The sequence below is a fragment of the Saccopteryx bilineata genome, chromosome 9 (assembly GCF_036850765.1).
Source record: "Saccopteryx bilineata isolate mSacBil1 chromosome 9, mSacBil1_pri_phased_curated, whole genome shotgun sequence".
Taxonomy (NCBI): Eukaryota; Metazoa; Chordata; class Mammalia; order Chiroptera; family Emballonuridae; genus Saccopteryx; species Saccopteryx bilineata.
In genome coordinates, this window is record NC_089498.1 from 9684314 (window position 1) to 9698478 (window position 14165).

At 48.4% G+C, this 14165-nt stretch overlaps 1 protein-coding gene across 3 annotated transcripts; it reads left to right on the forward strand.

Annotated features, from left to right (window-relative positions):
* Positions 1-3781: 3781 nt before the first annotated feature.
* On the forward strand, positions 3782-13900 carry HERPUD1 (homocysteine inducible ER protein with ubiquitin like domain 1). 3 transcript variants are annotated; one of them, XM_066242273.1, is made up of 8 exons: positions 3784-4047; positions 6743-6820; positions 6911-6982; positions 8258-8388; positions 10414-10536; positions 11583-11933; positions 12275-12380; positions 13143-13900. In XM_066242273.1, the coding sequence occupies exons 1-8, from the start codon at positions 3901-3903 to the stop codon at positions 13305-13307; spliced, it is 1173 nt and encodes a 390-aa protein (XP_066098370.1). In that variant the 5' UTR covers positions 3784-3900; the 3' UTR covers positions 13308-13900. The 3 variants fall into 3 exon arrangements, with proteins under 3 accessions (XP_066098371.1, XP_066098370.1, XP_066098369.1); XM_066242272.1 differs by having other exon boundaries at positions 3785-4047; positions 6908-6982; XM_066242274.1 differs by lacking the exon at positions 13143-13900 and having other exon boundaries at positions 3782-4047; positions 6908-6982; positions 11583-11776.
* The last annotated feature ends 265 nt before the right edge of the window (positions 13901-14165 follow it).

The following is a 14165-nucleotide window of genomic DNA, read 5'->3' on the forward strand; positions in this document are numbered from 1 at the left end:
CTGAGCTCCTGGTCACTTTATAGTGTAGAAAACCAAAATCCCTTAATCCAATATACAAACAAGGAAGTCTCCGATACAAAGTCACTTATCCAAGGCATAATTGGATTTCTCATGATAGTGCACCACCCAGATCATACAATCAGTCAAGGGTGTGGGGAAAAGCTTAGTCCCAAAACCAAACCTCAGGCTACAACAGCCTGGCCTGCTTATAGCCTGTCCCCCACACCCATTATAAGTCACAAGCGAGCAAACATATATATGTTTACAAACTTATTTGACCAACAGGGGGCCAGTTCACTGTCCCTCAGACCATTGGAGGGCTGCCAAATACAGTGGTCCTCTCACTGACCACCAGTGAAAGAGGTGCCCCTTCCAGAAGTGCAGTGGGGGCTGGATAAATGGCCTCAGGGGGCCGCATTGCGGCCCGCGGGCTGTAGTTTGGGGATGCCTGGTAGGGCCCACCCTACTGACCTCATCTTAATTCGGAACTCTGCAAAGTCCCCATTTCCAAAAACAGTTACATTCATAGCAAATGGGGTGAGAGCTTCATGTCCTCCATCATTTTGAAGGACATGATGAAACCATAACAGTTGGCCTTAATACAACACTGAACATGGGCTGGTTTCTTTTCAGCTGTCTTTATGTGAAGAAGGGAGGTGGAAGGCTTTGGAGACCCTTTGTCCCCATGCTCAGCTTCCTAGGACTGTTTTCTGTCCGCTTGGGAAAAGCTTGTTTTCTTGTCATCAGGGCTGGCTTCAGGGGCACAGCCCCTCACCCTGTGGTAAGGTGCCAGAGAACTGTAAAACTTAGTATTGGCAATGCCATTTTAGAAGGAAAAGTCAGGCTTTCTGTCCCGTCCTTTCTTTGGAAAATGGAGAAGGATAGGAAAGTCCCCTGATTTACAGGAACAGCTGGATCATTTGGTTTTAGTTCTTGGAAAGGATTAAGGTTATCTGAAGAGCTTCCTTTCACTAAGAGACAGAATTTACGTACCACCCTACACTGATCTTAGCTCTCCCTCCCTTCCTGGAATCCTGAGATTAAAGTGTACCTCTAAGCAGAGGAGGAGAGATAGACACTAAAAGATTTGTGAATGTCTTTGATTGTATTACCTTGAAAGTTTTAACTTTTTTTATAGATCCCTTAGACAAATGTTATAAGCTTGTTAATCTTGTTAATAATTGTGTCATGCTGTTATGCTGCCCCCCCCCAACCTGTGTGTAGTCAAAGGGTATATAACCAGCCTCTGAAATATACTTGGGGCTGCATGATTTGGGTCTGAAGAATTCCTCCTGTGTGCAGCCGGCTTAATCAGTAAAACTCCTCAAAATTTATTTTTGGACTTGGTGTCTCTATGTAAAACCTGCTGAAGTGAGGTACGGTACTTTTCAGAATCTGGGGTACGGTACTTTACAACAAGCCTTGGTTTTAACATCTGAAAATTCTGAATACATTTTGAACAGTGTGTTTTTACTCTTCACAGGGTCCCACACAGAGGCAGATTTAATGGCGGGCGTACCAGGTGTGTGCCCTGGGCCCTGACTTCTGAAGGGCCCAACAAAACCCCAACTTTACACTTTTTTCTAATGACACCAAGTTTGGTTTCATATGTGTAATTTTAACATTAATAGTACATAGTGTTTTTTATTTATTTTAAAATATGGTTAACATGTATTTTTCTTTTCCCTGTCTCTCTCTCTCTCTCTCTTTTTTAAGGGGCCTAATATTGTTGTAAAGCCAGTAGCCACAGCCACCATCACAGCAGCCTGGCCCATGCAGGTTCTCATTAGATTTGGACAGATGGTAATAAAACAATGGAGCCAACTTATAAGTTAATCCAATATGACCAGTGCCCTAATAAAAAGGGAGCGAATTGGAACACAGACATGCACAGAGGAACACACACAAGGAGAAAGCCACACGACAATGAAAGCAGGAGTTTGGGGCAAGGTAGCAACACACCAAGGAACCCAAAGATGGCGCACAGACCCCCAGAAGCCGGGAGAAAACGCAGGGAGCAGATTCTCCCTATAGCCCTCAGAAGGAACCAGCCTCGCCCAAGACCTTGATCTGACTTCTAGACTCTGGTACTGTGAAACAATAAGTTTTAGTCCTTCACGCCACCTGTTTGTGGTCCGATACGGGCCAACTGGCCCAGGCTCCTCCCGTTTCTCTCCTGCCTTTGCCAAGCTCCTGACACACCTGGAAGAACAGATGTCCCAACAGGACTGGAACAGCACAATGCCAGTTTTGTTTTGTTTTCAAGACCTTTTTTTCCTACAGAAGGGAGGAGGGAGTGTCTACTTCAGCAAGGCCTCTGTGGTCACACTGTAGAAAACTTGAGAACCCCGCCCTCCTCGCCTCCGCCCTAATTCAAAGAAAGCATCTGTGAGCAGCCTATAAGGTGGGGCCCTTGACCAGTGTCTCCCTGTGTCGGCTGGACTGTGGCCTGCTTGCCATTTATAGGGTGACATCTGATGTCCTGACTTGAGGGTGTGTCATTCAAGTCTGAGGCCACAGATGAACTGGCAACATTGGGTCAGAGGCCTCTATCCTCAGTCCCAGGAAGTAGTGCCATTCTAATGCGCATGGGCTCCCAAATGGGGAAGGGGTGGGAGGAGTAAGGGTGGGAAGGCCTCCCCCATAGAGTCAGTGTAAAGCCAGTAGCCATGGCCACCATCACAGCCACCTGGCCCGTGCAGGTTCGCATTTGACTCCGACAGACAGTAATGAAACAACGGAGCCAGGAACTGGTCAGCTATTACCTTTAATCCTAGCTTGCACCTGGGGGGGGGGGGGGTGAGAAATACACACACTGGGAAAATACTTCCCTTTCCATTCAGGGCTCCCAAAGCCACTGACTCACTGAGTTTCCTAGAATCAAAGGGTTCTATCTTACCACCTTTATTCACCTCTGTTCCCCATCTCCTTCTCTCTGCACAAACTGGCTTCTCCTTCAGCACTCTGCCATCTTGGCTGCTTCTCCTTGCAATTCTAATATCAGGAACTGAGAAAGAGCAAGCCCCTGGTCTGCCCACATTTTATAGTGTAGAAATCAAAACCTCTAATCCAATATACAAATAAGTCTCTGATACAAAGTCACTTATCTAAGGCATAAATAGGATTCCTCATATGAGTGCACCACCCCACATCATGCAACAGTCAAGGGTGTGGAGAAAAGCTTAGTTTAGAAAAGATCTTAGTATTAAAAGGGAGGGAAAGGCTTAGTCTGAAAATTAAGGTTTAGGCTATAACGACTTTGCCGGCTTACAGCCTATCTCCCACACCCAATGCAAACTATAAGCGAGCAAACATATACATCATATTTGCAAACTTATTTGACCAACAGTCAGGCTGTAGGGTCAGGCTGTAGTCAGGTGGCCCTTGACACCTGTGTCAAAAAGGGAGGGGTGCTGCTTTGTGAGGAAATAATTTGCAGAGGTTGCCAATCCGGGAATGGGCCAGGATGGCCCTCCCTAAAGCTCCTTGAGCACCTATAGCTAACAAGCAATCCAGTTCCCTTGGGACACACGCGCCCAGCGGGTCACAGCGGCACCCAGACACGGCCTCCGAACGGAGCACCCCGGCCACAGCCAGGACGCGGGGGTGACGCAGCCCGGCGGGTTGCATCAGCCGCGCCCACGTGCTCGGCCCGCCCCTCCGCCCACGGATCCGGCCTTCGATTGGGCCACGTTGGGGCAGTGGCCTCTGCCTCAGCCAACGGGCGGCAGCCACAGAGGGTTCCGGCCGCAGAGCCCGGGCGCGGGGCGCCTATAAAAGGGGCCCGAGGGGCGGGGGCGCGGGCCCAGGAGACGCGAACGGTCGTTGCGGAACTTGCGGGCGGCTGCGACGCCGCCTGCCTGGCATCTCGGAGCGCAGTGAGCCCACGGCGCAGCCGACATGGAGGTCGAGCCCGAGCCGGAGCCCGTCACGCTGCTGGTGAAGAGCCCCAACCAGCGCCACCGCGACTTGGAGCTGAGCGGCGACCGCAGCTGGAGCGTGGGCCGCCTCAAGGCCCACCTGAGCCGCGTCTACCCCGAGCGCCCGGTGAGTGGGGCCCCCGACTCCCGCGGCCAGCGCTTCCCGCGCCCCGCTGTCATCCGCCCAGCCCTCCTGGTGTCCCCCTGGGGATGCCACGTACGCCTCTCATTTCCCTGCAGTTTCTCCCTTCGCTGCCTTCCCCCGATCCTGGGTGCTCAGCTCCCCTCCCCCAGGGCTGTGGTCTCCCCTTCCCTGCCCCTGCCTCTGCCTCCGGAGGCGTCCCCACTCCTAGCCCAGTGGCTGTCACTTCCGCGTCCTAGGTCTCCATCGCCCCACCTTGCTGACGGGCAGCCTTCCCTGTCCCCTCTCCTCGCATGTCGCCCAGTCCCCACGGCTGTCATCCCTCTGCCCCGCTTCCCCAGACCCCGTCCTCCGGCCCCCTAGGTCCGGTTTCCAGCCTTAGCCAAGCCGCTGAAACAGCAGTTTGACCTTGGGTGAATCAGTTCACCCTGCGAGCCTCAGTTTCCCCCGAAACGACAGGGCGACCCAGTGTTCCTCATTAAGATCGCATCCAATGGATAGAACCAAGAAAACATCAATGCTGCAGAACGAGTTTTCTGAATATAGTTAGCGTCTCCTTGCGGGGAGGAGAGCGCAGGTGCCAACGCCGGGCCACTGGCTGGAGAGACACGGTGCTCGCCAGGCAGTGTGTGTACTTAAGGTCCCACACCCAAGAGCAAGACGTGACCCTTCCCCTCCCTGTCTACCTTCCGCCGTGGGTCCCTCCCTGCCACGCTCCACTCTGCCAGCCTTTTCTTAGTCCCGGGGAGGAACTGGTGTACTTTCTGGTAAAGAGTGATTTGGGAGCCACGCAGGCGGAAGGAGCCTTCTTGGGTCTGAGTTTTACGACTTGGGTCTTTCAATTACGGAGACTTCCTTGCTTTGTTTTGGTTGACCCGTCTGTCAATATCACCCTCTATCACCGCCCTCCCTCCCACGTGATTGAGCTGGACCTTCCTGTATTTACTTTCCACTCCAGTATTATGTAAGTGTCAGCAGTGTTCTCTACCGCCTAGTGTAATTCTCCATCGAACAGGAGAGGGCATCAGGGCGGGAAAAGATTGTGAAATTGTTCCTTCTTATCTGAAGAGTTGCAGCGTGTACTAGCTCATGGGGCCGGTTGTTTTGTTCCATGTTTGCTCAGTATCCCATGTAGAAGTGAGCTTTCCTTCTGAGTTGTTCTTTTGAAATTTGCTTGCTTATTTATTTATTTGCGGCTCTGCAGTTTCATAGCTGCTTCCAAGAAAGGAGAGGGCTGGCTGTGTTGCTGTGAGAATGGCTATTAGGTACACAAATTGGCGAGGCAGGTGCAGTCTCCAGTTGCATCCTTTGTACGAGGCAATGTTTTGGAGGGGCGCTTTCCGAAGGGCTTCCTTGGGTGAGAAACATCACTCCTATTAAGTCTGAAGACCCAAAAGTTATAAACGAAAGGTCTCCCAGATAATATAAATTTGGCTTTAAAAATTATGGCAGGAGAGTACACTTTTTTTTTTTTAAATATAAGGAGTCTTGCTTTGTAATAGTTGTTTGCTTAACATATTAAACTTTAAAAAAAATCGAATCAGCCTTCTGGGTAAAAACACCGAGCCTCAATTTAGTTTGTCAATAGGGAAAGACATTTAAATGACAGGCAGCTGTGGTTTTCAAACCTTCTTCAATGTGGAACTTTTTCTCCTAATGCAGGACCCACCTGTGCAATAGCGTTTTACAAAATTATGTGCATAGTATTTACCGATACAGTTAGTCAGTGCAAATGTTTGTGAACATGGCATCCAGAATAGCTCTGTAGTTGGTTTTTGTTGCGCAGCTGTAAATGTTTGGATTCATGCAGGTAATAGACGAGGTGGTTTTGTTTGTTTTAAACTGCTTGCTTTCTAATCTCGGGCTACTTGGCAGGGGCAGCTTTACTCCCAGTTTGGTGTACTTAGTTATTCTGATAAGAGTAGGTTGACAGGTTGGTGTACTGACTTGCGCATTTGAGGCCATTATTTTTAAGTATAGTTTTTAAAGGAATTATGCAGAATCCAAAGAATAAAATAAACCAAACAAAATAGAAACGAATAAAGATAGATTTAAAAAGTGAGATTTGTATCGAAGTGGTGTGGAGTCCCTGTGGTTTTAAAATCACTGCAGTGGAGAAGAGGGGTTGGAATGTGAACTCTAGCAGGTAGTGACCTTGGACAAGTCAATTTCAGACTTTTCCCCTTAAAACAAGGATGCTAAATCTCACAGGGTTGGCCACACACCATCTCCACTGTGACTGCATTTATATGTTGGGAAATGTCTCTTCGCAGGCTTAAGTTTAGAATTGCTTCATGTTATTTTGGGGCAGTGCCTGGTGGTTTGGTGAAGGCTGACCTCAGGAGTACTTTGAATTTTTTCTGAAACTAAACACAAATTTTGAAGTTAGTTTCTCTAGGAGCCCCAAATCAAATGTGTGTTTTTAGCGGCAGAAAGCAATTTTCCTGAAAGTTAAGTAGGATCCTGTAGGTTTTATTTATGTGTTAGAGACCACCTTAAACTTAAGCACTTTCCAAATAAAAATTTTATGCATGGTTGGGCTTTTGAAGAAATGTTTTCCTGTGATGCTGGGGGAAGAAAAACCACATCTTTAAATTATTTGTATAAAACAGGGTCTTTTGTGTTCAGGGACTTGTGGGGGTTAAATGCTGACTCTCTTACTCTCTCTTTCCATGATAAGCATCCGGAGGACCAGAGGTTAATTTATTCTGGGAAGCTGTTGTTGGATAACCAGTGTCTCAGGGACTTGCTTCCAAAGGTACGCATTTACATATTAACTTTGAATGTCTTTAAGTTCTTAACCACGTTGAATTCAGGTCCTAAAGTCCCTCCGTATTACTTGTAGCAGGAGCCCCGGCATGTTCTGCATCTGGTGTGCAATGTGAAGAGTCCTTCAGAAATGCCAGAAAACAGCACAAAGGTATGTCGGCTTTGTCATGAGTTTAATACCCTGTGTCATTCAGACTCTCTAGGTAGGAAGAAAGGAAGTTGGACAAAACTCTTAAGAGATTTTATGGCCTTTTTCCATGGTCATATTTTGTTTCTTCCCCAGTGAGAATTAGGAATTAGAAACTGTTATCAGTACAGTGAGAGTGTACTGTAACAGTAGCAGACAGTTCCGTTATTGTTGGAGTGGAAAAGACGGGTCATCCCGTCGGCTGGGGTATGATTGACCTACCGTGGCTGCGCATGCAGATCACCAAACAACAAGGCACTCTAAAATGAGTTTTTATTGACTTGAGCACAAAAGTTTCTTCTAAGGAATTATTCATTTTTATAAAGAGTAAAAATGAGTATGTTTTCTTTGGAAATTTTCATCATGATTATTTATTTTGTTAGTTGGATAGGAAAAGGCCAGCCTTTATCAAATGATCTTCAAAGACCTATGTTTGACGGTCAGAATCTTGTTTTTCATTTCACAGTATTGATTGAAATATATAGTATCAATAAATGTGGTGACATGCTTTAAATTGGCATTATATCTGTGTTTCCCAAAACATTGTTTGAATGTAGCATAGGTTGCTGGCTGGGTTGTATTTATAAATCTTGTTGGTCAGATTTAATTTCTTGATGTAGTAAAGGTAGCCATAAGATATACAGAGCATTTCCCGGAAGCTTTCAAGTTGTTTTTTTTGTTTGTTTGTTTGTTTTTTGTATTTTTCTGAAGCTAGAAACGGGGAGAGACAGTCAGACAGACTCTCGCATGTGCTGGACTGGGATCCACCCGGCACGCCCACCAGGGGGCGATGCTCTGCCCCTCCAGGGCATTGCTCTGTTGTGACCAGAGCCACTCTAGCACCTGGGGCAGAGACCAAGGAGCCATCCCCAGCGCCCGGGCCATTTTTGCTCCAATGGAGCCTTGGCTGCGGGAGGGGAAGAGAGAGACAGAGAGGAAGGAGAGGGGGAGGGGTGGAGAAGCAGATGGGTGCTTCTCCTGTGTGCCCTGGCCGGGAATCGAACCCGGGACCTCTGCACGCCAGGCTGACGCTCTACCACTGAGCCAACCGGCCAGGGCAAGTTGTGTTTTTTTTTTGCCATGTTACATTGTAACACTGTATCTATTTAATTGTGTCACGTTTAGAGGTTGGGGTGGGGGACCCATGCCATTCACAGCAAAAGAACTCCCTGAGCTTGATTTCAGCCAGTTGCATCAGACCCTTTGTTCTCGAGTTCACATTACACTTATTTAATTTAGGTTGCTGAATCCACAGAGCAGCCTGCGGGTCTTAATCAGGGACAGTATCCTGGGGATTCCTCAAGTGATGGTTTAAGGCCAAGGGAGGCTCTTCGGAACCTGTCTCCCTCTGGATGGGAGAACATCTCGAGGTGAGTGTTACATCAAGGCCCGGGTTTATTCCACGTGGACACATCATTCACGTCAATTTAAAAATAAGGTGTGTTTATGCTCAGTAGTCATAGAACTTCAGCATGTACGGAGTGTTGCTTTATCAGGGTTTCACTGTGAGATCTTTGTGCATTTAACTTTTCTCGTTGCACAGCCCTGTAGGAACACGTAGACAGTGGAGACACACGTACTGAAAGGCATATCCCTGCTGCAGGGGCGTGCTTTTTGCATGTGCTGACCTCACGGGAGGAGGTTAGTGCTGCGGCAGAGAGAGCAGCTGCTGTAAGCACGCGCAGCTGTCCTGCTGAGCAGTTTGTCGTAACCTCGGGTGAGAAGGGAAGCAACTGTTTTGAGAAGTAGCCTGCCAAGGCCTGTGTTGGTGGGGCCAGGACAAAAGGCCGTTTTCTGTAGAGCTGTTCGAGCTTTTCCCTCTAGAGCAAAGGCCAGAGGTGATGCAACACTGCCCTTTGGACCTCACAGCTCTTGGAATGCCTTATCATCACAGTGCCCATGGGAAAAACAGTGTGTCCACAACAGGTTGAAATTTTGTAGCTCCCCAAGTCCCCTGCCCTCATTTTCTTAGTATTTTGTAATACATGATTATTGATCAAGCCAGGTTTTTGAGGAACGAGGAGTTTTTTTGGTGTTTTTTAGTTAATGGAAATTTCAAATGCAGACAAAAAGTATAGGGAACTATATAACGAATCACCGCGTGCCCACCGCCCAGGCCCAGTGATGATCAGAGCATCGCCATACTCTTCACCTATTCCCCGCTCCCTTATTTTTTCTGAAGATTTAAAAGAAACTCCCAGACATGTCATTTCACCCCGCGGACCCAGCGCGTGACTGCGACACTCTCTGTCCTCTGCGTGTCCGCCATGCCGCTGTCATCAGACCCGACAGAAGCACTGGGTTATCCTCCCCTTTTCAGACCCTGTAATTGTTTTAAATGATCAAAACCAGCATCACACCAAGACCTGCTTGTGTCGGAATGCTATCTGAGAAATGCTCTGGGTGTGAAATTGGGTGGAAAGACTGTCAGCACGTAAACTGGCTTTGTTACTGCGTAGAAACGCTTCAAACCGCTTCCCTTATTCTGGCTGCACAACTGGAGAACCGAGGCCCGTGTCTGACTACTGTGCATCTCACAGTAATAAAACTTGATTTCATTTAACAAATATTTATTGAGAAGCCAGTGCGTACCACTCTGTTTAAGGAGATGCGTTGGCCAGCTCCTGATCTTCCCACAGTTCTATTCGTTCCCATTTTGTGAAGTGGAGTTCGCTGGGACGTGGCTCACAGAGCCACCAGTGACCTGCACGCCCTGTCCTAGGCGGGTTAAGGCTGTGTCGCATGATAGCAAGATGAGTATGTTTGGTGTCGGACAGCTCTGAAATCCAGCCCTACTACTTCACTTACTAGCTTGTCGACCTTGTGCAAGTAAATCTCCTGTCTTCCCTGGGCTGCGCTTGGGACTCCCTTCTGTAAAATGGGAGGACTCCCTCCCCACAGGCTGTTGGGGACCCAGTAGGGTAACAGCCCAGCACACGGCACTGCTCCCTGGGCAGATGCAGCTCGCTCCAGGGTGACCGAGGAGTGGGTATTGGGAGGCGGGAAGTTTCCTTCAGAAAAGGCTTTGGGGAGAATGGCTTTTAGAGCTACTTTCCACAGGATGAACAGGGCCTTTAGACCTGCAGTGAGTTGTAAATGGGGCGAGAATCCACTTTGCCTGAGCTGGTCCAGCTTGTCTGTACGTCATCGTGGTGGCACGATGAGAACCCAGGGCTGGGTACGGGCTCTTGTGTTCTAAGGGGTCTGGACCACAGCAGGGGCTTCTTCAGCCAGCACTTCCTGTGCTCAAGCTACACGGTCATCTGCGTGCAACCGTCATAATGTCCGTTCTGCAGTCTCTTGCTTGGAATTCCTGATTGTCATTTAAACACAGTTTTTCATTCTTTGTACTAAACCAGCTAGTAATGTGCTTTTAAAACCATCTCTCCTCCTAGGCCTGACGCTGCCCAGTTGGCATTCCAAGGCCTGGGGCCTGGCTTCTCGGGCTACACGACCTACGGGTGGCTGCAGCTGTCCTGGTTCCAGCAGATCTACGCACGGCAGTACTACATGCAGTAGTGAGTCCTGCCCTGCTACGTGGGGGTTGGGGGGTGGCTGGGGCCCCCGGGAACGGAGAGAAGCCCCTTCTGCGTTACCTATCCAGTTAGCTTGGTTGGTTGGAGCATCATTCCGAAGCACAGAATATGTTACTTCTTTTTCAGTCTGTGGTATTTTTATTTATTTTTAATTCAGTGAGAGGAGGGGAGGCAGAGGCAGACTCCTGTGTACGCCCATACTGGGATCCACCTGGCAAGCCCCCTATAGGGTGATGCTCTGCCCATCTGGGGCAATGCTCCATAGCTCAGCAACTGAGCCATTCTTAGTGCCTGAGGCCGAGGCCATGGAGCCATCCTCAATGCCTGGGGCCAGCTTGCTCCAATTGAGCCATGGCTGTGGGACAAGAAGAGAGGGAGAGAGAGAGAAGTGAGAGAGGAAGGGGTGGAGAAGCAAATGGGTGCTTCTCCTGTGTGCCCTGGGAAGAACCCGGACGTCCACATGCTGGGCCAACGCTCTACCACTGAGCCAACTGGCCAGGGCTGTATTTTTGGTTTTTTTGTTTGTTTTTATTTTTCCGAAGCTGGAAACGGGGAGGCAGTCAGACAGACTCCCGCATACACCTGACCGGGATCCACCTGGCATGCCCACCAGGGGGCGATGCTCTGCCCCTCTGGGGTGTTGCTCTGTTGCATCCAGAGCCACTCTAGCGCCTGGGGCAGAGGCCAAGGAGCCATCCCCAGCGCCCAGGCCATCTTTGCTCCAATGGAGCCTCGGCTGCGGGAAGGGAAGAGAGAGAGAGGAAGGAGAGGGAGAGGGGTGGAGAAGCAGATGGGCGCTTCTCCTGTGTGCCCTGGCCAGGAATCGAACCCGGGACTCCTGCTCACCAGGCCGACGCTCTACCGCTGAGCCAACCAGCTAAGGCCCAGGGCTGTATTTTTAATTTTGTGAAAATTTTAAATTGCTATGGCATCATACTTTCATAGTTTGCCTGAATGAAGTGATGAGAACCACAGTCTTCACGGTGCTTTGCTCTCAATAGTTTCTGCCTCTGTCATTTCTGTTTTAGTTTAGCGGCCACTGCTGCATCGGGGACCTTTGTTCCCTCACCAAGTGCTCAAGAGATACCCGTGGTCTCCACACCTGCTCCAGCCCCAATTCACAACCAGTTTCCAGCTGAAAACCAGCCGGCCAATCAGAATGCTGCCCCTCAAGTAGTGGTTAATCCCGGGGCCAATCAAAACTTGCGGATGAATGCACAGGGTGGACCAATGGTGGAAGAAGATGATGAGATAAATCGCGATTGGTTGGACTGGACCTATTCAGCAGCTACGTTCTCCGTTTTCCTCAGCATCCTCTACTTCTACTCCTCCCTAAGCAGATTCCTCATGGTCATGGGGGCCACCGTGGTTATGTACCTGTAAGCAGGGGATTCCCTTTCCTTTTCTTCCCTTACTACAGATCATACTTACTGAACATGTACTACATGCCAGGCACTGTTGGTGTTGCTGGGTATACAGTAGTGGATAAACATGGCCCCGCCTTTAAGAACCTAATAGGCCAGTGAGAACGTCTAAGGGATGATGTGGTCAGCTGTCTCTGCAGATTGGCCTGCCTGGCTGAGCTTCAAACTGGGGCACTGCTCTGATTGGAGGAGGGGAGTGAGGAGGGCGGGTTTACCTGATGAGAAGACCCTTGAATCTTTGAGGAACTCCCACTGTGATGTTAGCTAAAGTGGACTTCTGTGTGCTTCCTCTGAAGGCATCACATTGGGTGGTTCCCGTTTAGACAGAGGCCAGTTCAGAACCTCCCGAATGATGGTCCTCTTCAGGAAGCTGTAAACCAGGACCCGAACAATAACTTACAGGTATGGAGCCTCTGGAGCAGCCTGGCAGACTTGACGTGAGATGCCGGGCTCTCAAACCTTACCTTCCGAACAGCCAGTGTCGTGGTTTACCATTTTATTAGGCTGTTTTCAAGATTCTTTTTCCCAATTTAGTCTTAGAACAGCAGCTTTTTTAAAAAACATTAAATGTCATAGCATCTATCAAATATGTATTTTGTCATACGGCAATTTGCATTTTGGCATATTTAAATAATTTTTTTAAGCTCACTGTTTTGAGTGTTCAGGGGTCTGACAGTGTGTTCTACCATGAAAACTTGGTGTAATAGAATGGATAGTTATTCTAGTTAAGGATGAAGAGCACAAGCATGTCACAGAGTAGATTTTCTGGAAAAGAACACACACAAATAGAATTTTTATAAGGCAGTTGAATGCCTAATCCCAAAGAATAATTCTTTGATAATATAAATTGGCGCCGTAGTATCTGTTTTTAGAATCCTGGGTTTCCATTTTTAGTTTTTGAATTCACAACATTGCCAGAATTAGAAGAGTATCCATATTTAATTAAGAGGTTAACTCAATTTCTTGTTGAATACTAGTTGAAGATCTAGTTACTTTGTTTGCTGTGATACCTGCTGCTGGGAACATTCAGAACTGTGAGGATGTCACTGCACAGTTGTGCCATGGAGGCCTGGTAGCTTTGTGTGTGACACCCGGGCCAGTTGCCCATCATGACTTAGTGTTGATCACAGGTCCTGTTTCCTCATTGTGTCTTATTACCTGTAGGAAGGCCCTGATCCTGAAATCGAAGACCCTGACCACCTCCCTCCAGACAGGGACGTGCTGGCTGGCGAGCGGACCAGCCCTTCGTTCATGAGCACAGCCTGGCTCGTCTTCAAGACCTTCTTTGCCTCTCTTCTTCCAGAAGGCCCCCCCGCCATAGCAAACTGACGCTGTTTGCTCTCGGCCGCGGGGGCTCCGACAGCTGTGGACTGGATCGTTCAGCTCCAGCGACATTTCCTCACCTGGACATGGCAATGGCACAGAATTCGTAAAAGAACCCACACGGAGGATGCTTTTGTAATCAAGCAAAAGCAGAAAGACAGACGTGAAGCCGGGATACAAATTGATGAGCAAAAAATATGCCCAAGGCTTCTCATGTCTTTATTCTGAAGAGCTTTAATATATACCGTACGTAGTTTTACTAGGCATTGTAAGTAGAAGGCATTAGCGTCGCATGTTTATGCCTGAGGAACTTTCCCAGACGTGTGTGTCTGCATGTGTGTACATAGATGACCTAGAGGCAGAAGTGGTTCTGCTGGTACAATCTGATTCCTGTTGGAATGTTTCAATTACACTAAGTGTACTACTTTATATAATCAATGAAATTGCTAGACATGTTTTAGCAGGACTTTTCTAGGAAAGACTTCTGTATAATTGCTTTTTAAAATGCACTGCTTTACTTTAAACCACAGGGGACTTTGCAGAGGTGGAAACTTCTGCTGGGTTTTTTGTTCAATAAAGTTTTGCTATGAATGATCCTGGCAGAGACTGAGCACTTCACTCTGTGTTTGTCACCGGGTGGTCCACAGTCGAGGTGCTCCTTTTTAAGTAATCTGAACGTTTTGCTTCTTTTTATAAAAGGACTGTTGGTACTAATGAAGAATGATAAGGTAAGGCCATGAAATATTTTTTATTAAGTGGGAGGAGGGGAGGCAGACATTCACCGGGCAAGTGCAGAAGGTGCTCTGCCCACCTGGGGCGTTGTTCTGTTGCTCAGCAACCGAGCTCTTTCTTAGCACCTGAGGC